Genomic DNA, 25,117 nt, shown 5'->3' on the forward strand with positions numbered 1-25,117 from the left:
TCCCTGCTTAGTGGGGAGCCTGCTTCTCCCTCTGCCCTTCCTCCTGCTATGTGCTCTCACTCTCTCTCTCTCTCTCTCTCTCTCTCTCAAATAAATAAGATCTTAAAAAAAGGGAGGGGCGGCTGCGCCTGGGTGGCTCAATCAGTTAAGCGTCTGCCTTTGGCTCAGGTCATGATCCTGGAGTCCCAGGATCGAGTCCCACATTGGGCTCCCTGCGCAGTGAGGAGTCTGCTTCTCCCTCTTAACCTCCCCCCTTCATGTGCTCTCCCTCTCTCTCAAATAAATAAAATCTTTAAAAATAAAGAAAATAGAAAATATCAAAGAATTTTATTTTGTAATCTCAGACCACAGATAGTCTTTGTAAACATAACACAAAACTGAAAAGTTATTTTTTAAGCCTTATTTAAAAAAAAATATTTATGAGGAAGGAACCATGCCCAAAGCAGCTGTGACTGTCCCAAGGATCCTCCATCAGAGGTAGCACTACAACAAAGTCCAAATCTTCCAATTCCTGGTCCCAGAGCATGTCATTATAGCAAGCTTAAAACTGAACTGCTGAATAAAGAGTTCTTTCAAAACATGTACAGAATTTATAAACTCAGAATGAATTCAGTTCAAGTTATGTAAAATTCAGGTTCGTCAAAGTTGTCAGAAGTCCCACCATCACTTAGATGCCCTTTCTGCGATGCAAGCTACAGGTGGATGCTATTGCACATGCTTCTTCCTAAGACAGCTATGGCTTCTACAAGGTGGAGGTGGTGGGAGAGGAAACAACAGTGAAGGGGAGAACAGTTTTTCATAAGAAAACAATTTTTAAATACTAGGAATATATACCTTAAGTGACCAAGGTACAAATAGTTTATGACATGGATGAAAGGCCATGAAATCTGAAAGTGTACGTATGTACAACATACATATGTTTAGGTGGCCCTGGAAAAACTGGGCTGAGCACACTTCAAGAGGGCATCAACTTTAGGATGCTTACTGAGTGTAACAGCAGTGGAAACAGCAGAAGACAGAGCTGACCCACTTCCTGATTATCCTAGTTTCCATAGAGAATGCCTGAACAGATCATTTTATTCACTAATTTTCATTAGTTCATTAACAGATCATTATTCCATTTTTCCCTACAGACTGCCTTATGGGCCAACAAAATAATTTGTGAGAAAATTACAGCCATAGTTTCCTGAATTGTTGCAAGGTACTTTTTTAGAAATGATCATCCATAAAAGGAAGTATTCCATCTATGATGACAGCACTGAAGTATTTAACTTGATATCACTGACAATAAAGAAGACTAATATGCACAGATTTATAAAAATCTAGAAACACCCTCTAAATCATTAATGGCTTTTATTTTTTTTTAAGATTTTATTTATTTATTCATGAGAGACAGAGAGAGAGAGGCAGAGGGAGAAGCAGGCCCCCAAGGAGCAGGGAGCCCGATGCGGGACTCGATCCCAGCACTCTGGGACCATGACCTGAGCCGAAGGCAGACGCCCAACCATCTGATGTTTGATTAATCTTTGCTTCCTCACTGTGGTCTTGATACAGCCAGTGCTGGAATAGTTATTAAACTTCATTTGTTGAAATATAAAGAAAAATGTGACTTAAATGGCAATACAGGTCAACCAATCTTCACACCCAAATGTCCTTTGTAGGTTTTAAATATTAATACCAACTTGGATTATTTCCCAAGAACTAATTTTCACTGTACAGAATGGTTCCCAAACTTCCCTAAAAATGTGTAAGTTCTCAGCTGAAGGTCTTAACTTCTGAGCTCCAACCCTCTTGACACAGATCAATTCATTACAAAAATCTTCTGATATAAAAGCTTAGAACAAAGAGGTGGGGATCACAGGAATAGAGAATAAGAAACCCATAAGAGGTCAGAGAGTTAACAGACGAACCCAATCTAAGTACTGGTCACTGTGACATCAGTATCAACAAGCTTAAAAGGTTTGAGTCTAGCATCTAGGAGTTTGGAAGGACACTTCTTGTGGAAGCTACCCTAGGACATTTGGTTCTAAAACTGATTGCACTGTATTAGATTCCCAGAGCTGCCATTTCATCCCCTATTAATATATAATGTATTAATATGTCCATAATCTACTTTTAAATGGATAGAAAGGACTTAACTTTCTTTTTTTTTTTTAAGATTTTATTTATTTATTTGAGAGAGAGAGAGTGCAAGAGAGCACACAAGTGGGGGGAGAGGGGCAGAGAGAGAAAGAGAAGCAGTCTCCCTACTGAGCAGGGAGCCCGATACAGGGCTCAATATGGGGCTCAATCCGGGGACTCCAGGATCATGACCTGAGCCGAAGGCAGACGCTTAACTGCAACACCGAGGTGCCCGACTTAACTACTTTCAATAATAAGCATTTCCATTTAAAAAGCATACGTTTATTACCTGCTGAATTCCCACTGCATAGGTTTTCAAAAAGAATTCAGAAAATTCAAAGTATTCTTTTGTGACATTTCCTGGGCTTCCATATCTTAAAATACAAAGAGAAAATGTTTAAATACTACAAATTTTTAAAACAAAGCATGCTCACTAGTTTAAATACAGTCCCTTGCTGAAAGATCTATTTGGGCAGAAAACTAACACTTTCCCCTTTTCCACAAGCCCCAAGATGAAATCATGATGAGCTTGTACTTAGATTCTGGGCCATACTTAAAATTTCAGACAGAGGCTTCCACCTACTTATGACTTTTTTTAATAAATGTTTCTGTAATTCAAATTGACTAACTTTCCTCTGGAGCTGAGTAGCCATGCAATTGTACAGCCTTCCTGTACAATTCCTACATATTTCCAATGAGCTAAACAATGTCATGTCTCCATTCTTTTCTCACAGAAGAACAGAAATCCAGAGAAGACTGTCCACATCATTATGATCTCAAAGCCAACGTACAGTTAAGCCTACCTTAAAACAGAAGGTGACTTTTTTTTTTTTTTGGCCCACTATGGCTTTTAAAGACAAATAATGATCTACTGTGGAGCATCAAGGGACCTATCCAGTTTTATGACATCCAATGCTGAGGTATTGATCATAAGATCGTAAATCTAATAAACAGAATTACCGTTCGAAGAGACGAGCTACAATATGCAGTGCCCATTTCTTACACTTCCACCAGACTAGTTCTGGTCTATCATCCTCATCAATCTGCAGAGTCTCCTAAGAGGACAGAAACACCCAGATTAAATTTCTGAATAAAAAGGTTTATGCAAACAACAAAGGCAGAATAAATCTTGTTATAGATTAAATAATACTAAATGTGAGTTTAGATTGCAAAAGCAAATTCTTACTTACAGATTGCTACGTAGGAATTAAATAAGCAAAGCAAATTTCAACTAACTAATGCTGTTGTTCACATTTATCTCCTAACTTCAAAAGGCCCAAATAATGGAAAACTAAATACAAAACACCATGTCCCTTGAGGAAACTCTGGGATAACAGAAAGGTTTTATATCTTGATCTGAATAATAGTAACATGGGTGTACGTTTGTCAAAATTCACTGATCTGTTCTCTAAGTTCTGTGCATTTTGTATATAAAGTAAACCTCAGTATAATTTGTCCCAATGTACGGATAAAAGAAAGAATACCGCACATTTGAAGACAAGCTTAAATTTAAAAATATGTACTTTAATTTAGTTATTTTGACTAATTATTGAGTTAATCTGGTAAGTGACATACAGCATCATTGTTATTACAGATAAAAATGAGACACCATCTTTCACCTACCAAACTGGCAAACTTAAGAACAAGTCCCTATTTATTAAAGTATAAGCCAGGGCAATGTTTCTAGAGAGCACTTTACAAGACTTGTCAAAGCCCTAAACACTTCTAGAAGTTTATCCAAAGAAAATAATCATGTATGTGCATAAATATTTAACTACATCCTTATAGTTACACTAATACCCTAAAGCCACCTAAATGTCCAGCAAATGAAACACTCCATAAAAACGACAGTTTAAAAACATTCATAATCATAAAAAATATTTATGAGATTTTGAGTGAAAATTTCAAAACAGGACCTAAATATTTTTATATTTAATATATAAATTTTTATAAATAAAATGTGGCCATATATAGACCCAGGGGGAAAAAAAGGCCAAAAGAATAAATACCAAGTTTTAAAAATGGTTTTTATCATCTTTAGTGAGATTATAGTTATTTTATTAATTTTGCTTATCTAAACTTTATAAAAATGAGTAGATATTACTATTTTTATTACAACAGTAATTTTTTTCCAAACAGCAAGCCAGGATAATCAATCAGTCTACCATAAATATCCCAAACATGAGTTTTCCCAATTTTTCTCAACAAGAAGCCCTTTCTTACAGGAGGAACCGTCCTGTCAATAATAGTTCGAAAGATCTCCATCCACGCAGTCATGGTTTGGTTATTCACTAGTTGAAGAGGCAATGCATACTGAAAACAGAAGAACATCATCATCAAACAATAATACCTCCCCTCCAAAAAAGCCAGCAATTTCATCTATATTCAAAGGTTCAAATATATGAAATGGCTAACATTTGACCATGAAAATAGTAATCTCATATGGCTTAACCTAAAATTTAACTTAAAATAGATCTATAAACATACGCAAATAAATTAAAATTTTGAAAATCCAGGGATATGTGAAATATGCATGCCATGAACTGTTTTCTCTGGGCTACTTGTTTAAATAAAAAAAACTTTAATACAGTAAAGTGTCATTTATTCAGCATGAGATTCTAGAGAAGTGATTTTTACCATTTACCCCTTTGTGTGTCAAGCTTTTCACTGTAACCACTTTTTCCCCAGCTTTATTGAGATACCATTGACATGTAACATTGTGTGAGCAGAAGATATGCAATGTGATAATCTGATACACACACACACACACACACACACACGTATATACAGTGAAATGATTACTAAAATAAGGTCAACACCTCCTATAATTACCCTTTTTTTATAGTGAGAACTCATTTTAACCACTTTAATGAAAATCTTTACCTCATAAACATATTCTTCAGTTACTTTCTCTACACTGCAGCATCACACCACAACTACGGTTATCACTGTGGGTCTCCCCTGTTACACCATGAGTTCCACTCCTGTAAGACACAGTGCCTCTGCGTCCATTCATTTCAAAACCTGCTACATGCTAAGGACATAATGACAAGTAAGAGGCACAGTCTCTGTCCTCACAAAGCTTACACACTATGGGGAAAACACATATATGGACAAGGAATTACAATATGGTATGATATACAACACAGACAAAAACAGTACAATATTGTTAAAGGCACACATAAGGGGATCACCTCATCCAGGCTGGTGGTATCAGGGACATCTTTCTAGAAGTTACACACAAGCTGAGACCTGGAGAAAGAGCATGAATTGGCCAGCCATAAAGGACAAGAGTGCTCCAGACAGAACCTCAGAGGCTCAGAAAGAGAGAGGGTATGAGCTATTCATGGAGCTGAAGGAATTCCAGTACGGCCGGAGCATGAAGTAGACAGGTAAGAATGGTAAAGGATGAGATAGAGAGATGAGGGCTGTAGGCTGTGTTGAGAAGTTCCCAGTTTCAGTGCAATGGGGAGCTGCTGGGGCTTGAGATGGGGAGCAGAGGAGGGACAGATTCTGGGTTAGTGGGTGAGTGACGAGGAGTTCACTTCTGGACAAACTGAATTCTGAAGTATGTATGGAACATCTATGTGCCCTGCACACAATAAACATTTAAGAAATGCTACTTAGACAAAGTCAATTGTGTCCCGCTTTTTTTTTTTTAAAGATTTTATTTATTCATTTGAGACACAGAGATACAGAGAGAGAGAGAGCATGAGCAGGGGGAGAGGCCCTTCCCTCTCCCTGCTAACCTGAAAGGAAAAAAAAATTACCTCAGACCATCCTCTATTAAAAGTTTGAAAGATGAGGCGCCTGGGTGATACAGTCAGTTGAGCGTCTTACTCCTGGTTTCAACTCAGGTCTTGATCTCAGGGTGGTGAGGGTGGTGAGATCAAGCCTCGCATCGGACTCCATGCTGAGTGCAGAGCCTGCTTGAGATTCTCTCTCTCCCTCTCCCTCCTGCTCCTCCCCCCCCAACTCTCTCTCACTGTCTCCCTCTCTCTAAAATAAACAAATCTTTAAAAAAAAAAAGTTTAAAAGAGGAGTCTAAAAATATAAATCTTTATTGAAGTGAAATATTCTGAAACACTACAAAAGTACCTAAGGGACATGAAGCCGAGAACAAATCCAACGTCTTGGCTCTCTAGCTTGACAACACTAACCTCTCGCATGACTGATCTAATAAAAAAGCATGTAACAGAGGTCTGACTCATTCATCATCAAACACTTTACAGACTGACAACAATTATTCTTCCTCCACCCAGATCTAAATAATTTATCCAAATCTTTCAAGGATTACATTTTAAATACTTTTATATTTAAAACATTCCATCTCTATCCTCTTCTAATTATTGTTTAGACTCTCATATTAATATTCTTTATAGCTTTCAGATAATAAAAAGGAAGTTTTTGGTTTTTTTTAAGATTTTACTTATTTTTCAACAGAGAGAGAAACAGCGAGAGAGGGAACACAAGCAGGGGGAGTGGGAGAGGGAGAAGCAGGCTTCCCGCGGAGCAGGGAGCCCGATGCGGGGCTCGACCCCAGGACCCTGGGATCATGACCTGAGCCGAAGGCAGACGCTTAACAACTGAGCCACCCAGGTGCCCAGAAAAAGGAAGTATTTTAAATGAAGGAAAGTAAGGCACTAAATCTTTGTTGGCTTAATAAATTGGGTCAAATTACAAAGAAACTCATCAGTATGATTTCCCAGTACAAGAGGAACCCTCTTCTTTTCCTTCCCCTTCTCCTATAATCCTAACTTATCAACAGGCAGAACGCTGCTGACAGATTAGTCAGGTAATCTCAGGCAGTTAATTACTCTGGTTCTCCTCATCCAGCACTTCAGACACTGGAGTGAAAGGCACAGTCAGTGAATCTCAGCTCTGCCACTAAGATAAATTTGGACAATAAAGTAGATTTCTGTGAGCCTGTTCTGCCATAGGATTTTTCCCCCCATAGGATTTTTTTTAAAGAAATACATGTGAGCCTATATAATAATTTTTAACAATAACTTGCATATATTAAGCACTTTCCATATATCAGGCAGAAATACAAGGTCCCATATTTATCTTCTGCAACAGAAACTTACCTGAACAAGTGCATAAAAGATTTTCAGAATCTGCTTTTGTAGTAAAACAGAATAATGTGAGGAATCAGGAAGGAGCTGCATGATTTGTTGCTGAATACGAGGCAGAAATATTTGCATTGCTGCTATAAGAGGCTCTCTTTCCTCTGCTTTCTTATATCTACATGAGCAAAGACAAAAAGAGAAAAAAATAATTTCTCCCCCTACAGAAGAACTATAAATAATGAATGAAAAAATATTTTTTTAAACTAGATATAGCTAACGAAATAAAAACATTCCAAAAACAGTGGCTTACATTTTCTGTTTGGATTGTCAGAATAAACTTGAAAGAAACTCTGAAAGAGCACATCCCTCTTTTAGGCAGAGAAATCTAAAATCTTTCTAGAAAGGGTTAAATTGATTTCAAAGAATTCTAGACTAGTTTGCAAATTTCCTAAGTGATTTTTTCTACTACTTAAATTAATTTTCATCACACCACAATTCTTCCTATAAAACACAAGTTGATATGCTTGTTTAAATAGACATTCCTATCATATAACAAATAATGTAGGGAAAAAATTTCTTCTTATAATATGCTAAATTGAAATGTTAAAAATAGTTTGCAAACTTAGGTGCTCTTAGATTACTTCAATTGCTCCAAGTCTCAAGTATCTTCTAAAAACTCTACAGAGTCTGAACTAGTTTTTTAAAAGGAAAACTACAGGACTCTGCATGCATAAGGAGCAACCCTCCTAGAAACCAGAAAGCAATGCTATTAAATGTGACGCTCACTAGCCTCCTATCTCCCGAGCAACTTTCATGGAAAAGAACGTTGCTAGCAAGGAAACTTTAACATTTTCCATCCTGCATCCAAGGAGTTAAATGTTTGGTTTACTTAATAATGTGCTCACTTGAAGAACTTAAATATTAAGGTACCTCTACATGAGTTTCCAAGGAAAGCTGTTAATAAATGGGCCTCTGAAACTGGCAAATAAATTCAAGAAACACTGCATATCTTATCACTGCCTTAGAGATTAGCAACGTACTTTAGCAGATTAAAGGTTCTCTGAATAACTGTAGTAAATAAACATATTTGACTGTGCTTAACCCAATATTTCCCAAACTAACCTGATTTTGTAGAACACTAATACAGCAGACCTCTCTATGCAATTTAATTCTTTCTAAGTAACACAAGGCTGGTATCTTCAGCCAGTAGAAATCAACTTACTCATATGTCTTCACCAGTTGATACAGACATAATAAACTGCCAAGCCAGCTTCCACTGCCCTGTGATTGCAAGTAATAGTCTATCTTGTCGACTACTGCTGGCCAGTGACCAGGGAAATCATATTTAATGATGGCACGGAGACACATTGTTAACTGGACTCTGTAAGGTGGGGGGAAAAAAGTCCAAAATCTAAGTGGTTATAAATATCAGATTTCAAACACCTCTAATATTTACACAAAAGCACTCTAGCCTCTATTTACCTGTATTATATAGTTACATATCTCGGGCAGGGGAAAAAAAGAACAGTCCTATAAAGAAAAACCTCCTCAGTAGCTCCACTTACTGAAAATAAACAGAATGGGTAATTTCCTATAATGAATGAAAACTTTGAAACGGGATTATCCTAAATACAGCTTTGGAGGGAAAAAAGAATTTAAAGATAAAAATTCATTTAAAATTTCTCCAAAAGAAAAAAGAATGAAGACACCACTGAGCTGCAAAATTTCCCACATTGTTACCTTTTGTATTTTAGTTATCATTTCCTAAGAGGGAAACAAAACAAAACAAAGTATTGTGTCATTTCAACTGGAAAAACTTAGCCTAAGAATAGTCAAAGTAGGTAAAACAGAGGCTGATATAACAGTGGGAAGCATCTCTGTGAGCTTGAGCCAACCATTATCAGTAAATAGCCAACACAGTATGTTGCTCCTATCAAAGTTTCCTAAGACAGTAATGTTTGTCTTTTAGAATAAGAAACAAGTATTAGCTGGCAATTCTTGAAGAGGAAAGCTAAGTTATTTGTAAAGAAATAAAGAAAAAAAGCAATAAGAAAGACCTAAAACAGAGAGACTTCTCTTTAATAAAACCACAAAGTTAATAAAAGATGTGATCTCATAACATTTATGTCAGTAACCATTTCCTCAATGGGATCCCTACTATAATTGGGATTGGGGAAAAAAAAAATGAGGAAAAAAATTTCTCTTCCACAAACTGTCAATATGTCCTTATATGGTTGTTTGCAAATGGTCAGAAAGTGAACCTGGCTAAATCAGGATTCCATAATGCCAAAAAAAAAAAAAAGTGTGTGTTCAGTTGGCTAATAACTTGCATTCGCTGAAATGAAACACACAAAATAATGCCTTTTCTTTCTGTTACCAAATCCATTTGGAAAAATTTCCTTGGCCATACTCTTAAATGAACTTTGAGAATAGTTCTTCAAGACTGATTACGATTAAGCCTTCAGGACATACAAGAAGCAACTGTCTCATGATAAAGATAAAAGTCTCCTCTTGTACCACCAGCAGTTGTTCCTGAACAATAAATCCGTCCTATCTGTGTGCAATAAAACTGAAACTTCTCATTTTTTTTCAGATTTCATCTTCAAGAGACCTCCCAATCCCTTCTTATTGCAAGCAAGCAAAGGGATGGCTATGAGCAGCCATCCTTCCATACGTTACTGTAGGAGCATCACAAGATTCAGAGAGAACTGAAAGTGTGAAGACTCGGACAAGACTCAGACACACGATGGTGTCAGAGGGGAGCCACTGCCAGGCTGGCACGTGGGCACCCACCGAGACCAACAGGGATTTTCTTTCATCAGGACACGGCCTTTCTCCTCTTAACTAACAAGGGAACTGAACGAAGAGGAGTTCAATGTTTGTTCTCCTTCCTCGCTGTTCCCCTCACACTTTATTCCCTATTCCTACTGCTTATGACATAATGTACATTAGACACTCGGGGATAAAGTTATATGTCATCTCTTGATGGTAAACAATTTCATTCCCCTACCTCAGTTTCACCTCTTTCCCTCCTCCGTTTTCAACAGAAATCTAATTACTAGCTCACATGGAAAAGAATCTGTGTTTCCTATTTTAAAACTGCAAACTGTTGGGGCTCTCGGGTGGTTCAGTCATTAAGCGTCTGCCTTCAGCTCAGGTCATGGTCCCAGGGTCCTGGGATTGAGCCCGGCATCGGGCTCCTGGCTCAGCGGGAAGCCTGCTTCTCCCTCTCCCACTCCCCCTGCTTGTGTTCCCTCTCTCGCTGTCTCTCTCTCTCTCTGTCAAATAACTAAAATCTTTAAAGAATAAAATAAAATAAAAAAATAAAACTGCAAACTGTTTATGATTCTGCAGCTCTGCAGTGCAAGGGGGGAAGCCGCTAGTGTTATGTCACACTTTAACCAATATTAGATTAAAAATTCGGTTCCTCAGTTTCAGTAGCCACATTCCAGGTACTCAATAGCCATGTATGTCACGTGGCTAAACACTGGACAGGATGGATGCAGAAGATCTCCGTCATCACAGAAAGGTCTATTGGACAGTGCTGTTCTTCAGCATCTAACCTGAATTTTAAAAACGAGGGCCAGTCTTCTAGCTTATCCCTACTCTATCCTGTCTTCTTCAAAGAAAAAGATACTCAGTTCATAAAAAAATGAATGAAAAGATAGGTAAAGTATAAAGAAAAGTGGTAGGTTAAAACTGCCAGGAGTCAATTTCCCTGTACTGGGGGGAAAAAAGCAGTTGGTAAAAAGTAAAGAGATCATAACTAAGAATACAGGTTATTTATATAGAAGGGATTTATATAATTTTAGTTAAGTTTGATTTTTGCCTTAAGTCTTTATTGGCAACTTATGGCAACTAAATCTTTTCCAAAATATTCTGAGGCAAAGAATTACAAATACAAAGACAAATAAGCAAAACAATATTTTTGAGTGCCTACCTTCATTACTTTACCTCTTCAGCAATACAAACTTGAGGCTGATGATTAAATACAACCTCTCCCATCCAAACATTTTGTGCTTCCTACTAATCATATATAGTATAATGTACCTCACTAAATCTGGAGACCGAATTATTCCTTCCACAATGTTATCACGTATTTGCTGACGATCATTTTCATGAATGTTGAATGGAAATACTGCTTCTCCCGGTGGAGGTTCTCGGTCAGGCCAATACTGTGTCACCATGTTCTTCAAGTAAATGGCAGCTAAGGTAGAGAAAAAAAATGCTAATGTAGCAGTATTGAAAAGATGGCTTTAATTCAGCTTTACAGAGCATCAAAGGCTAAAGCCCTTCACTGCTAAACATGATACTCAGCAAAAATGGAAAAATCTTACAATTATAAATAGCCAACTGGGGAAAGGAAAATGTATAAGAATTTAAACTTTCCCTTTAGCTAATAAAGCAAATCTAAGCAGAAAACATTTCATTAAATCAAGCTTCAGAGTTTACAGGACAGAAAAAATGATCCAGGAAGCAAGTATATAACCTTAGACTAAATATAAGGTAGTCTAAATGAAACTCTACTAACTGCATTTTGATAGCATAAAGATTATACTGCTCCTAAGGCCTAAAGCTGAGTCCACAACAGGTGAAATTGCACCATCCTTCATGTAATACTGCTTTTCTTGTTTATTTTCTTTCACTGGCCACCATTCTGTACCACCATATTTGAAATATCGCTAATTTCTGCCTTACCCTTCTGAAATATTTACCCCTTGTAAATGTAAGAATAGGGAAAAAGACATCAACCTTTAAATATCTTTGTAAAATCTCAGGAAATTTCTTACCTGTTTATTTCTATCAAAATACATAATGTTGTTCCTATTCTGTTTACCCATCTCCAACAGTCAGCCAAAGGGTTCCGAAAGAAACAAGCTGACATACTTCAGATAGGGTTTTGATAGGGAAGGTGAAGCTTTCTAACTATCGCAGCTGAACAGTGAATATAAATACTTATAACATCATATGCTTATATATACATGATATGTAAGGATGAAGAGATGTGATCTGCAAAGCATTTTAACTTTCTTCCCTTGAGTTTCTCCTCTCCCTTCTTCCCCCACCTCACCTTCATCCCAATGTTACATAAAACTAAATTGGTTCACAGAAGCATTATGACACAGAAAATAAACCAACATGTTCTACATTGGCTATAATACAACTGAAATGTAATGAAATTATGAACTTGACAAACAGCAACTTTCAGAGAGCAAAGATACAGACATGGTAAAATCATGGACTTATTTATAATAGTCATTAAATACCATTAATTTTACCACTAAAAATTTTTATTATTGGGCACCATACAAGATGGCCTACAAAAAAGGCACACTAATTTGTATATGTTAAAATAAATCCTTGGGGCTCCTGGGTGGCTCAGTCAGTTGAGCGTCTTCCCTTCGGCTCAGGCCATGGTCTCAGGGTCCTGGGATGGAGCCCCGTCTGGGGCTCCATGTTCAGCAAGGAGCCTGCTTCTCCCTCTCCCTCTGTGCAACCCTCACTTATGCACACTCTCTCTCTCTCTAGTAAATAAAATGTTTCAAAAGTTCTTAAAAAAAAAATAAATCCTCAATTAGAGGCACCTGGGTGGCTCAGTCAGGGTTCTGAGATTGAGCCCCCCATTGGGCTCTGCACTCAGTGAGGAGTCTCCTTGTCCCTCTCCCTCCCCACTGTGCACTCACACACATGCACTCTCTCCCTCAAATAAATAAAATCTTTTTTAAAAAATAAATAAATCCTCAATTAGTTAAAACAAAATTGAACTTAATATAAGTTAATAAGAATATTAATTTCTCTTATGGATAATCATGGATTGCTAAGAATAATGAAGAAAAAGCACCAAAGATAATTCAAACTATCAATAATCTAAAGACCTCCCTTTAATCATTTAATTAGTTATCTATCTAACCATTTGCCAGAGCTAACAAAACACAAATATCATCTTAATCCAGTCACATGGAAATAATTAAACTTTGTTTTTCTGCAAAATCCACCATTCCAAGCATCTTAAGTTTAAAATTAACTTTCTAAAGCATACACACAGTTCTCTCCTTCTCAAGCACAACAAATCATCACTTAAGCCCTATGGATCCAGACTCACAACTACACAGGCCAGTCAGTCCCATAACCTCAAAGGGGAAAGAATGCCTGTAGGAACTCAATGAAGCACAATGCTATGCTTTCTGAATTGGTGTTTCCAAGCTTTTCCATTTTTCATTGTAATTTGATAGTCCCTCTCTCTCTTATTAATCTGTTAAAGGCTAGGAAATCGAATAGCGTATGTAAATTATATCCAAAACAAGATTAAGTAGATTCTGAGTAAGAGCCAAGGAGCTTCCTACATCTAAGACACATGAGTTTAAATGAAAGTTTCTTGTAATGCTTCTGGACTGATCAGAGGCATCTTTCCAGTTTTTTCTAGGTTCTGTATTCTAGAACACTGAGGTTAACCTGAAAGAATAACTTGTGAATAACTTAGCTATAAGCTGAATTTTTATATCCCTCCCTATCCATCTTTTAGAAATATATACAAAAAGTCAGAAAAACAAAAAGCAAGCAACTTACAGAAAACAGAACCCATGCTGTTTTTCAAATGAGGGTCCCCACATCAGTCACCAACAATGACTTCATCAGGTCTAATATAACACCCAATCCTCAACTACCACTTTTTTTTATTTACTTTTTAATCTTTTTTTAAAAGTTTTATGTTTAAGTAATCTCCACACCCAACGTGGGGCTCAAACTTATAACCCCAAGATCAAGAGTCGCACGCTCTGGTGACTAGGCCAGCCACGTGTCCCTCAACTACCACTTTCAAGTCCAAACTACTTTTCTGCTCATAGCAACTCCAAAATGTACTAAAGAAACTACATTTCTGAAACTAGGTTTAGGTATATTAGAGGGTCTCCTCACAGGCAAGGAATAAAAAACTGGAAACAAAGTCACCTGAGAGATTCTTAATCCTAACTATACTAAATTTAAGATGGGCTCCTTTCTCTGTACATTACATAATAATATTAATAATGCTATTATGCCTCTTAATACCTCAAAAGGAAAATAACAGGACATCCAAATTTATTTTGTTCTGCTTACCAATATCAAAATATTACATTTTTTTTTCCTATTTCTTCACAGTAAAGTAATAAGGGACATTCACTAATGAGCTTGATTGATGGTAGCAAGAATATTTTAGGATGGCCCACAAGCCAAAAAATCAAGAACTGAATATTCTGCAGAACTATGTCTTTCCACTTAATATTAGAATAATTTTTTACAGTTTTATGCATGCTGACTTTTTTTTAAAGCAAAGATCACATCATTCTTTTTTAAATGTCATGATAAAATGATAAATTACCTGTCTGCATGTCACCATAAGGTTCTTGGGGCATCTTTGTATTTTAATAATAGATTAAATAGGACAGAAAATTTATAAGTTTAGGATAGATATAATGTAGAATTTTATACTGTGTATTTCAGATTCAATGATAAAATGGATGCTCTGAGAGAAAACTGTCCTATTAAAAAATTAACCAAGATAAACTCTGTCCTGTGACTAACAGATTTGAAATCTACATAAATTATGAAGAAAAACTGCCTGTAAATGCTATTTACATTTCATATCAAAACTTAGTTATCTAAGTTATTAAGATTCAAAGTTGTATAGAGGATATGAGGAAACTAGCATTACTGCAGTTATGATACAAAAAGTAAGCAAAAGCAACTTGGTGAGAAGATTCAAAATTCAAAATTTAAATATCATTAACAGCCTACAAGTATCCAGAGAAAAATGTCCAAGGATTCTGATTTTTTTTTTTTGAAGATTTTATTTATTCATTTGACAAAGAGAAACACAGCAAGAGAGGGAACACAAGCAGGGGGAGTGGGAGAGGGAGAAGCAGGCTTCCCGCTGAGCAGGGAGCCTGATGTGGAGCTCGATCCCAGGACCCTGGGATCATGACCTGAGCCGAAGGCAGATGCTCAACAACTGAGCACCCAGGTGCACCTCCAAGGATTCTGATTATAGCTTAGCCTCTATCAACAACAACAAAAAAGAACAATAAAGGAAATATCCATAAATATCAAATTGTTTAAATAAACTAAACTAGTTCTGTATAAAGAAATAATGAACAATTGTTATAAAGAATAAAGTACATATATATGCGTATACACTGATATGGAACAACGCCCCAAGGGTATATGGTTCAATGGGGAAAAAAAAGTTATAAAACACCATGTGGAGTAAAAACAGATTTTTGATACATTTTTTCCTATTTTTTAAATATATATATATCTTTTTTATTATGTTATGCTAGTCACATACAGTACATCAATAGTTTTTGAGGTAGTGTTCCATGATTCATCGTTTGCATATAACACCCAGTGCTCCATGCAGTACATGCCCTCCTTAATACCCATCACCGGGCTAACCCATCCCCCCACCCCCCTCTCCTCTAAAACCCTCAGTTTGTTTCTCAGAGTCCATAGTCTCTCATGGTTCGTCTCCCCCGCCGGTTTCCCCTCCTTCATTTTTCCCTTCCTTCCCCTAATGTCCTCCGTGCTCTTCCTTATGTTGCACAAATAAGTGAAACGATATGATAATTGACTTTCTCTGCTTGACTTATTTCACTTAGCATAATCTCCTCCAGTCCCATCCATGTTGATGCAAAAGTTGGGTATTCATCCTTTCTGATGGCTGAGTAATATTCCATTGTATATATGGACCACATCTTCTTTACATTTTAAAACCATCATATCTATAGAAAAAAAGGAATTGGAGAACCTTGCACCAAAGTTGATGGCAGCTATCTCTGAGGGTGTAATTAAGGGCAATCCAATGAGTTTTTATAATGTTCATATGTCGTGTAAAGAAGACATATTAAGTCAATAAACTGCTTTAAAAATATTTAAAAATACTGTTTCTCCAAAGCTTCACAGGACCTCCACGATGGCCCTATAAACACTCAGATTATTAAAATAGTTTCCATGGGGCACCTGGGTGGCACTGATCAGTCGTTAAGCATCTGCCTTCTGCTCAGGTCATAATCCCAGGGTCCTGGGATTGAGCCCCACATCTGACTCCCTGCTCCACTTGAAGCCTGCTTCTCCCTCTCCCACTCCCCCTGCTTGTGTTCCCTCTCTCCCTGTGTCTCTGTCAAAAAAAATAAATAAAATCTTAAATAAATAAATATAAATAAAATAGTTCCATTTAGCAAAACGTGATTTCAGAACAGCCCTATTTCATAAAACAAAGATTAAACAACTGAGAGTTATGGTTTCAAAAAACAAGAAGTCTTATAAACCTTATTAAAATAACAAATAATTGCAACATGTAGGTTTTTCCATAAGTTTTTCTTAACAAAGGGAATCATACATATTGCTACAAGTATTTTCCCAAAGCTAATGATTCCTTACCTTTTCTTTTTATGTTCAAGGAGAATTAAATACTTTTATCAACATATAGAGTATAATCCTATCTGTATAAAACTGTTGATCTCTCCTTCTACCTGAACCTGTAAAGACTAATGTTCGCCGAATGTTAAAGATGGCCATTTCTGAGCAATGAATATTGGGTAAATTTTTTTACTTTCATCTTTGTATTTTTCTGTATTGCCCAAATTATTTATAATGAATATAAATCAAGTCACCTAATAAAAAATTTTTTTAAATATCTACTTTTTAAATTAGCATTTGTCATTTTACTCCATTTATCTTGAAATTACTATCTTTTCAGACTCATGACACTCCAAGACTTTCTCCATTTTATACCTTCTGGGCTCTAATGACCAGCTCATTAAAAAGGCAAAAAGAGGAAGGCACAACATCATGGAACTACCATAAGGTTCCACAGACTTGAAAGTAAGTCTCATGTTTAAAATAAAAGTCCTGTTCCCCAAACATGTGTTTAGGAACATCTGTGCACATATTACCTCCATGATCTGACTTATGAATGGAGCTCAAACCCACATACATAAAATCACGGCCTTCAACTATGGACACAAAGGGTGGGCCACCAGGAATCATAAAGAATTAGGGAGATTAAGCCATTGAAATTGTGAAAGCTAAGGGGGAAACGGCAAAGTTACAGAGGCAAGGAATCGGTACGTGAAAAGGAGAGAAAGAGAGGAAAAGCTAGGGAAGATGTAAGAGCTCAGTATCACCTCTAAATTTCCAGGGAAAAAGAAAGTGAGTTTTTAAGCCATTAGAAATACTTTATGTGTGCTTCCTATTTTTTAAAGAAATCACAGAAATAAATAATTTTACAAAGGATGAAAAACCTACTCACCTGCCTGGCGTACTGGGAATTCCACATGGTCAGACACTATAATCCGAAGTAAACTGGGGGCAAAATTGATAATCTTGTAGGACTGAAATTACAAAGAAATATTTATAAAATAGGCCAATATAAATGAGTAACTGTTAGCACTGTTATGGAATACATTACTATCCAAATAAAAGGAAAAGTTTTAAAGTGAGAGAAATTCTCCAAGGCAAAAATAAGATTACTGAAATACTTCAAATCAAAATTGGAATAAACTGATGAATAAAGGGGTATGAATATTTTTGTTTTTTAACTTATATTGTCAAAATGCTCTCCAGAAAGTGTAGCAATTTACACTCCCAAAAGTAATATATACCTACTTATCCAACACAAGGTTTAGCATTATCATTCCTTCAAAATTGACTCATATTTTAAATTACATTTCTGCTAAGTTAAAATTTATCCTTCCTGTTGGCTATTTGTTTTCTTCTACAAATTTCTTATTCCCTTTATCCTTTTTGGAACAGAATATTTGTTTCATTCTTAATAAATCCTAAGAGCTATTTATGAATTTAAAATCTTAACCTTTTATTGGACCTATACATTGCAAGTGTTTCTCCCCAGCTTATTTGTACTTTAATTTTGCTTATGGTATTTTTGACAAACAGAAACATGGAAAACATGGGCTACAGAAAACAGCAGATCCAACATTGGAAAACAGACAAGATAATGTGAATTATCTGTGCATGAGCTATGGAGAAGAACCAGTCCAGGTTGGAACAATGTGCCTCACAAGACAGTGTTGACAGTTGTCATCACCAGCTGCCCTCTGTTGGTGGAGCACTCTTTATTTTATTTTTAAGATTTTATTTATTTATTTGTCAGAGAGAGAGAGAGCATAAGCAGGGGGAGCGGCAGGCAGAAGAAGCAGGCTCCCTGCTGAGCAAGGAGCCCAACTCAGGGCTGGATCCCGGGACCCTGGGATCATGACCTGAGCCAAAGGCAGACGCTTAACCAACTGAGTCAGCCAGGCGCCCAGTGGAGCATCTTTTAAACCTGACACCCAAATGAGCCTGTGCTGACGTGCCTGCTGCCTGGGTCACTCCCCCCACACACACAAGTTCTACTTTGACCTACTCCTGAGTTTGGACATGCTGATTTTAGAATTAAAAAAAAAAAAAAAATACAGAGCAGCCGGTTCCTTCTGATAATACTCCCTCTAAATGTCTAGTACCTGGACCAGGTTACCGTTCTGCCACATTCCCAGAGCTTATACTTGGCCTTACCCGCTGACATTCCCAGAAAAGACTCATAAATTCTCAGTAAGGCTAAAACCGACAGTGATAAAGAGGAAATGTTCAGCTTCCCTTCTCCCAGAAGCGGGGACCTACAAGTGGCATCCTTTTCAACATACCACTAGGTTTATGTATACCACTCAACTTTTTAATTTATCACCTTTCCTACTCATTTATTCATAATAGCATTAATAAGATAAATGTTTGACTAAAAAATCTGGAGAAAAATGGTATCTTAAAAATGTCGATCTTTTCCATCCAAGAATATTTTGCTTTCCAAATCTTTCTATAAAATTTTGAATTATTGAGATGCCTGGGTGGCTCAGTCGTTGAGCATCTGCCTTTGGCTCAGGTCATGGTCCCAGGGTCCTGGGATCAAGCCCCGCATCAGATTCCCTGCTCAGCAGGAAGCCTGCTTCTCCCTCTCCCATTCCCCCTACTCGTGTTCCCTCTCTCGCTGTGTTTCTGTCAAATAAATAAAATCTTAAAAAAAATTTTTTAATTATCTTATAATTGTTCTTGTTTTCATCCTGTATAAAGCTCAGAATCTTAAATCTGTTGTATATAAATTTTTTATTTATAATTGAAACTACCATTTTAAAGTAATTTTTAAGAAAACAGATTTCTTTTAACAGCAGTTTACAGGAGTCAAAATTAATACAGATTTAGCCCAATCTTCTAACCTTCTATGTGTAATTATAAAATAACTCATGTTTGTAACATTTGAGATACAGAAAGATCCTGTAGTGAATCACAGACTAAAGCATCCATAGTTTAGTTCTAATCTCTATAGTTTAGATACTTATTGCACATAAGTACAAAATAACCTGTACACTTAGATTAATGGTACCTATTTTAAAGCAGTTATTGTGGAGACTACTTTCATTTCAACACTGTTGCCTTTGTACACATATTGGAACTCCTCTTTTTGCAACTGCCTGCCATTTCAATGACCTTGTGCAACTTTTTGTCTTCTCCTTTCAGCCTTGATTCAAACTATGTTAATTTGGCCAGCTAAAACATCCAGGAGTAAATTCAGATAAAGTCTCATACTACTTTCCACACAAGTATTTAACCCAATTTCTTTTCTAACTTGGGGTTCAAGTTTCTAAGAAAAAAAAAGACATTTCTCGATATTTACTTTCTATCTGTGAAGTTTTCTGAAAATAAAGTTTACTTAGCATAATTCTGCATTTGACGAGAACTCATTTTAAAGCAAAGACCTGCTGTCTCCCATTCTCTGCCTCACTGCTCCCACTACATTACCTTTTCTAGTACTCCAACATGCCAAGTTGAAGGCCTTTATTGGACTTGTTCTTCCCTCTGTTTCTCTCCCAGTTCTTCACCTGGTTCACTCCTTCACAACATCTAGGTCTCTGCTCAATGTCATTCTTCAGAGAATGACCACCCCATTTATACACTCCAACGCTGTCTCTCCAAGACTTTACTATCTATTGCACTTATGACCTGATATTATTTACTTGTCTCTATTCCCCACTAGAATGCAAGCTCTGTGAAAGCAGAGCCTTGGATTAGTGTCTGCATTAGAACTCAATAAATATGTTATTCATATAAGCAAACTTGCTTAAAGGGCAATAAAAATGATATAGACAGATGCATGGAAAAGCAGAGATTCCAAAGCTCGGCAATGAAAGTAATTATTTTTATTTCCCTATTGAGGCCATGTGGAGAATGCTTTATTAAAAGAAGATATCTTTGTGGATGAGTTACTGGAGCAAGATAGCTACCCATTCCTACTTCCCTTTGCAGGTGCTAAAGGGACTGCTGGGCATACAGACAAGGAGGAATGTGCACAGGATGCATTCTTAATACCCTGAGATAAAACTGAAAATGCGTTCTCTGGGGACCCCTGGGTGGCTCAGTTGGTTAAGCATCCAACTCTTGGTTTCGGCTCAGCTTGCGATCTCAGGGTCATGAGATCGAGCCCAATGTCGGGCTCCAGGCTCAGTGCAGTCCACTCAAGTTTCTCTCTCTCTCCCTCTGCCCCTCCCCATGCTCACAAGCTCTCTATCTCTCTCTCAAATAAATAAATCTTTTTTAAAAAAAGAAAAAGAAAAAATGAAAATGCATTTTCCCATAGAAACAATATCACACAGAGCAATCAAGGAACCAATCACTGGTAACAGAAATATGTTGGCTAGAGAAAAATACAGCTCCAAACAAGAATTTATCCTTCAGAACAGAGGCTGTTATGTTTTGAAACTGCCTACTCTTCTACAAGGCAATTGGTAAATCATCAGTACACTGCAGAAGCTGCCCCCACTTCCCACGCAGAGCATATTTGCTGAGAGGGGACCTAGACTAAAATAAACTAGCTGGACCCTAATCACTTATGGTAGATTACCCACCCATTTGTCCAACAAAGCAGGATATTACAGTGGTGGTAAAGAATAAGCATACAAAACCCAACATTATAGCCGTATTTTACTATACAGTTATGTGACTTTATACTTGTCTTCTACTTACAGACAATTTAAAAAAAATACTTAGAGCATATTACAACACAAAGCATTATACAAAATATAAGTGTTCAATGAGTGGCATAGCAATAAGCTACTTTTAGAAGTTGCAGAGGTAATTATGGTCTGTGATGAAATGGGTGGATATGGGGCAGGGCAGAGTGAGGATGAAATGGGTTTGAACTGAAATACTATGAAGAAAAATATAGAATTGGGTCCCAAGTGTCTCTTCTAGTTCTGCAGGCTTCCCCACCAACCTTTCCCCTTCTCCACAGTCAACTGCACTTACACACTGATGAATCAGAAACAAAGCAAGGATAGGCTAACAGAGGCAGGAAGGTATAACATGATATCAAAGATATCCCTACTGACACTATCAAAATAACATCTGGCCTCATTGTAAAGAGAAGGGGGTCACAAACAGGCCAACTCCCCTGTTCATACTAATAGATGCAAGTTCAGCTCTTGCTTTGTTCCTTCTAACCAACCCCTGGATTACTACTATTCTTCTAGCCAATCACCATATAGTACCTCTGCTCTGCAAAGCCTGGGACAGGTACTGACTTTAATTTTCCCCTATTCTGAGTAAGAGTCCTTTTCTTTTTGAGGTAACAACACATTCTCTTTAGGCTTCAGTTTAATTCAACCTTCTCTCCAGTGTTTTCACTCTCCCTTTATCTCTTGGGGATCCTGATTCACACTTAACTCCAAACACCATCCAGATTTCCCACTGGATTTCAAAGATTTAAAATGCACAGCTGCACTTTAAAGTCAACTCCAACTAGGGAAAACCTTAGTGAACTCCCACAGAAACTTTTACTTAAAACAACTGTTCTCACACTTCAGGAAGCACAGAATCATCTAGCTAGCTAATTAAAACATAATTGGGACCCACCCCCAGAGTTTCAGAGTCTCTAAATGCGAGGCCCAATAATTTCCATTTCCAAGTTCCCAGGTGATGTAGATGCTGCTCATCCTGGGCAACACTTTGAAAACCACTAATTTAGGTATATTCCTTTATATTTTAAGGATTGCCCCAACCTCAACCAGCTGTCACTCTACCCTGGGGAGTAGACCTTAATTCGTACTTTTTAGTAAGAGGTCTATCATTCATTCTTACAGGTGAGGAGGGAAAACATGAGCTAAATTTTGGGATCACTACAATTTCAAAATGCCGGTGGTAACGCTGGAACAAGGTCAGGGCCAGTAAGAAGAACACACGATGGAAGATAAAAGAAAGTCTTACACATTTTAGCGCTTATAAGAAATCCCTCCAAACGCATATTACTTGACGTATCTTTTATAAAATAGTACCACGATGAAAACTGCCTCCCCTGCACTCTCCCGGCAGCACTTCCCAGCGCTCCAACACAACTCTGCCAATCAGTGTCAAAAGAGTCCTGCCAACCCCACAGAAGCAGGCGATGGGCAGGGTTTCCCACCGCAACACTTAAAAAAGGCTGGGTCTGGAGAAAAGCTGAACTCAGATTTGAATTTTAAGTGAATTTTCCCACCCTCGTCCCTAAATCAGCGTACTTAGGGAATCACACCCTGCAAACACTAGCAAAGCTTTCCAAAGCCTCTTTCTGCGGATCAAGGGGACCGAACAAACTGCACTAGGAAAGGAAAACGACACGAAAAGATGCAAAGGTGGCCAACAGGTGCGCGAGTTGTTCAGAAAAGATCCGGGGAGTGCCACTAAACTGGACCCCGGGGCGGGGGGCGGGCCGGGCCGAGACTAGCTCCAGGGTCCGGAGCCCCGGTTGGGGTGGAGATCAGGGGCGCAGAGGAGAGCCGGGCGAGCCCGCGGGGGGCGCCAAGGGGGCGCCGCAGGCCCGCTCCTCACCTGGTTGAGCTCATTCTCAGCTGCAATCCGCAGCTTCGGGTCGATGGTGCCCTTCAGCGCCTGGATGATCCGGTTGAGGTCCATCTCCCCGGGTGGGGGCTCCGCGGCCCCCGGACCAGTAGGCCAGACTGCAGCTTTAGTTTTTCTTTTGACCCTCTCAGCCTCCTCCTCCGCGACCCCTGGACTACCTCACTCCCCACCCCCCGCCACCGTCGCCACCTGCAGCCACTTGCTGCGCCACTCTGACTCCGCGCCCCCTGTCCTCCCTTTCTACCCCCCACAACTCGCTCTCCATTCACCCTTTTACGACAGCCGGTGGGAGGCGGGAGAAGTGAGAAGAGGAAGCGGCGCTTCCTTTACGGCGGCCTCTTCCCCAGGGCGTGATGTTATGGCTGCTCCCACAGGCGGCCCCCATGCTGCTGTACGGAAAACAGTAACTGGCTTCTTCCCGGGAGGGAAAAGCGCGCACTAGCTCCGGCAGGCGGCCGCCATGCTGCCTTACGGAAAACAGCCTCCGCTCCTTCCCAGATGAGGAAACAAGCGGGCTCGGGGTCTCTTAACAGATACTTCCTAATTGAGCATATAAAGATGGAACGGCACTTTTTGTTAGTACGAAACTGGGCATCACAACCGAACCTGTTCCAGGGTAGACTTGTTGGGAACTTAAGATCATCTAGCCCACAGTAGGACAGGGTTCCCTTGATCTATGTGAGCCATCATTCATTCATTCATTCATTCCCTCAACATTTGTTAAACATACGTTTATGGACCAGAGTACTGAGATATTTAGGTACCACATTATAACAAGATGACTGAGATGCAGGTTATTATGAAGGAACTTACAATCTGATAGAAGAGACAAATGTAAAAATATTTACAGAGTAATTGTGAAAATAAAGAGAACAAAGAAACTATGTGCCTGAGAGTTTCTGAAAGACGTCTGTACCTTCTCAGAAAAGTAGTGAAAGACAAGAAGGATTATACAATTTCCACTCACTGTGGCCTTATCTGGCCCAATAAATTCAATCGCCTAGTGGTTGCCAATGTCTGTTACTGCTTCCAGTTTTCCCCCTCTTTAGTCCATTCTCCACACTGACATCTGAGTAATGTTTCCTAAAGGTTAATACTGTCATGTCCCTTCCTTGATAACTTCCCATCAATTTTAAGATATTATTCAAACTCCTTAGCACTCCAGGGTCTTAGGAAACGTAAGTGCTTTCATCTCCACACTATTTCATTAACCCACTTTTTTGGACCTCATGATAATCTAAAGCTCCTTGACCTCTGAAATCTTAACTCCAATATCCTCTTTTCAAATTAGGACCTATTCCTCCAATCTCTCTCTCCCTCAATAATTCACCAGTTTTCCAACTCAATTACTTTTTTAGTTCTCCTTAGTCTCCCCATTCCTTACTACACATACTTCTTTGCTGTTAAACTCCCAATTCAACTTTTTTTTTTTTTTAAGATTTTATTTATTTGACAGAGAGACAGCGAGAGAGGGAATACAAGCAGGGGGAGTGAGAGAGGGAGAAGCAGGCTTCCCTCGGAGCAGAGAGCCCAATGCAAGGCTGGATTATGACCCGAGCCGAGGGCAGAAGCTTAATGACTGAGCCACCCGGGCGCAGCCCAATTCAACTTCTTAAGTCTACCTTTGACCCACTATGTAAATCAACACCGCTAGAAATGTGTGTCTTTTCTTTCTTTTTAATTTGTCAGAGAGAGAGAGCACAGCAGGGGGAGCGGGAGGCAGAGGGAGAAGCAGCCTCCCTGGTTTGCAAGGAGCCTGATGTGGGACTCTCCATCCCAGGAACCCGGGATCACAACCCAAGCTGAAGGCAGACTCCCAACAGACTGAGCCACCCAGGTGCCCCCATGTGTGTTCTTTTCTTAGGGTCAACAATCCTATTCCTTCTTTGATCAGAACGATCTTCCATTTTCCCAGCAACTGTTCCAACCCTCAAGACTCTTCTCAAACTCCCTGTTTCACAGAGCCCTGAAAAGACGAGCAAAGCCATCAGGCTCAACTCACTCAAACACAGATT

The 25,117-nt window shown here is 38.4% G+C and overlaps 1 protein-coding gene across 1 annotated transcript in view; it reads right to left on the minus strand.

Annotated features, from left to right (window-relative positions):
* The window catches only part of IPO8 (importin 8), a 73,749-nt gene extending 50,416 nt beyond the window's left edge, over positions 1-23,333 (minus strand). The window contains exons 1-8 of the mRNA XM_028113228.2: positions 23,073-23,333; positions 17,476-17,557; positions 11,241-11,397; positions 8,413-8,571; positions 7,209-7,365; positions 4,345-4,434; positions 3,082-3,176; positions 2,411-2,495 (exon numbers count right to left, since the gene is read on the minus strand). Of these exons, the coding sequence (XP_027969029.1) occupies positions 2,411-2,495; positions 3,082-3,176; positions 4,345-4,434; positions 7,209-7,365; positions 8,413-8,571; positions 11,241-11,397; positions 17,476-17,557; positions 23,073-23,156 (909 nt within the window). The 5' untranslated portion in view covers positions 23,157-23,333. The remainder of the gene's footprint in view (positions 1-2,410; positions 2,496-3,081; positions 3,177-4,344; positions 4,435-7,208; positions 7,366-8,412; positions 8,572-11,240; positions 11,398-17,475; positions 17,558-23,072) is intronic.
* Between the last annotated feature and the right edge of the window lie 1,784 nt (positions 23,334-25,117).

Source organism: Eumetopias jubatus, unplaced genomic scaffold (assembly GCF_037043125.1).
Source record: "Eumetopias jubatus isolate StellerSeaLion01/CBP00866 unplaced genomic scaffold, mEumJub1_p1.0 scaffold_8, whole genome shotgun sequence".
Classification (NCBI taxonomy): Eukaryota; Metazoa; Chordata; class Mammalia; order Carnivora; family Otariidae; genus Eumetopias; species Eumetopias jubatus.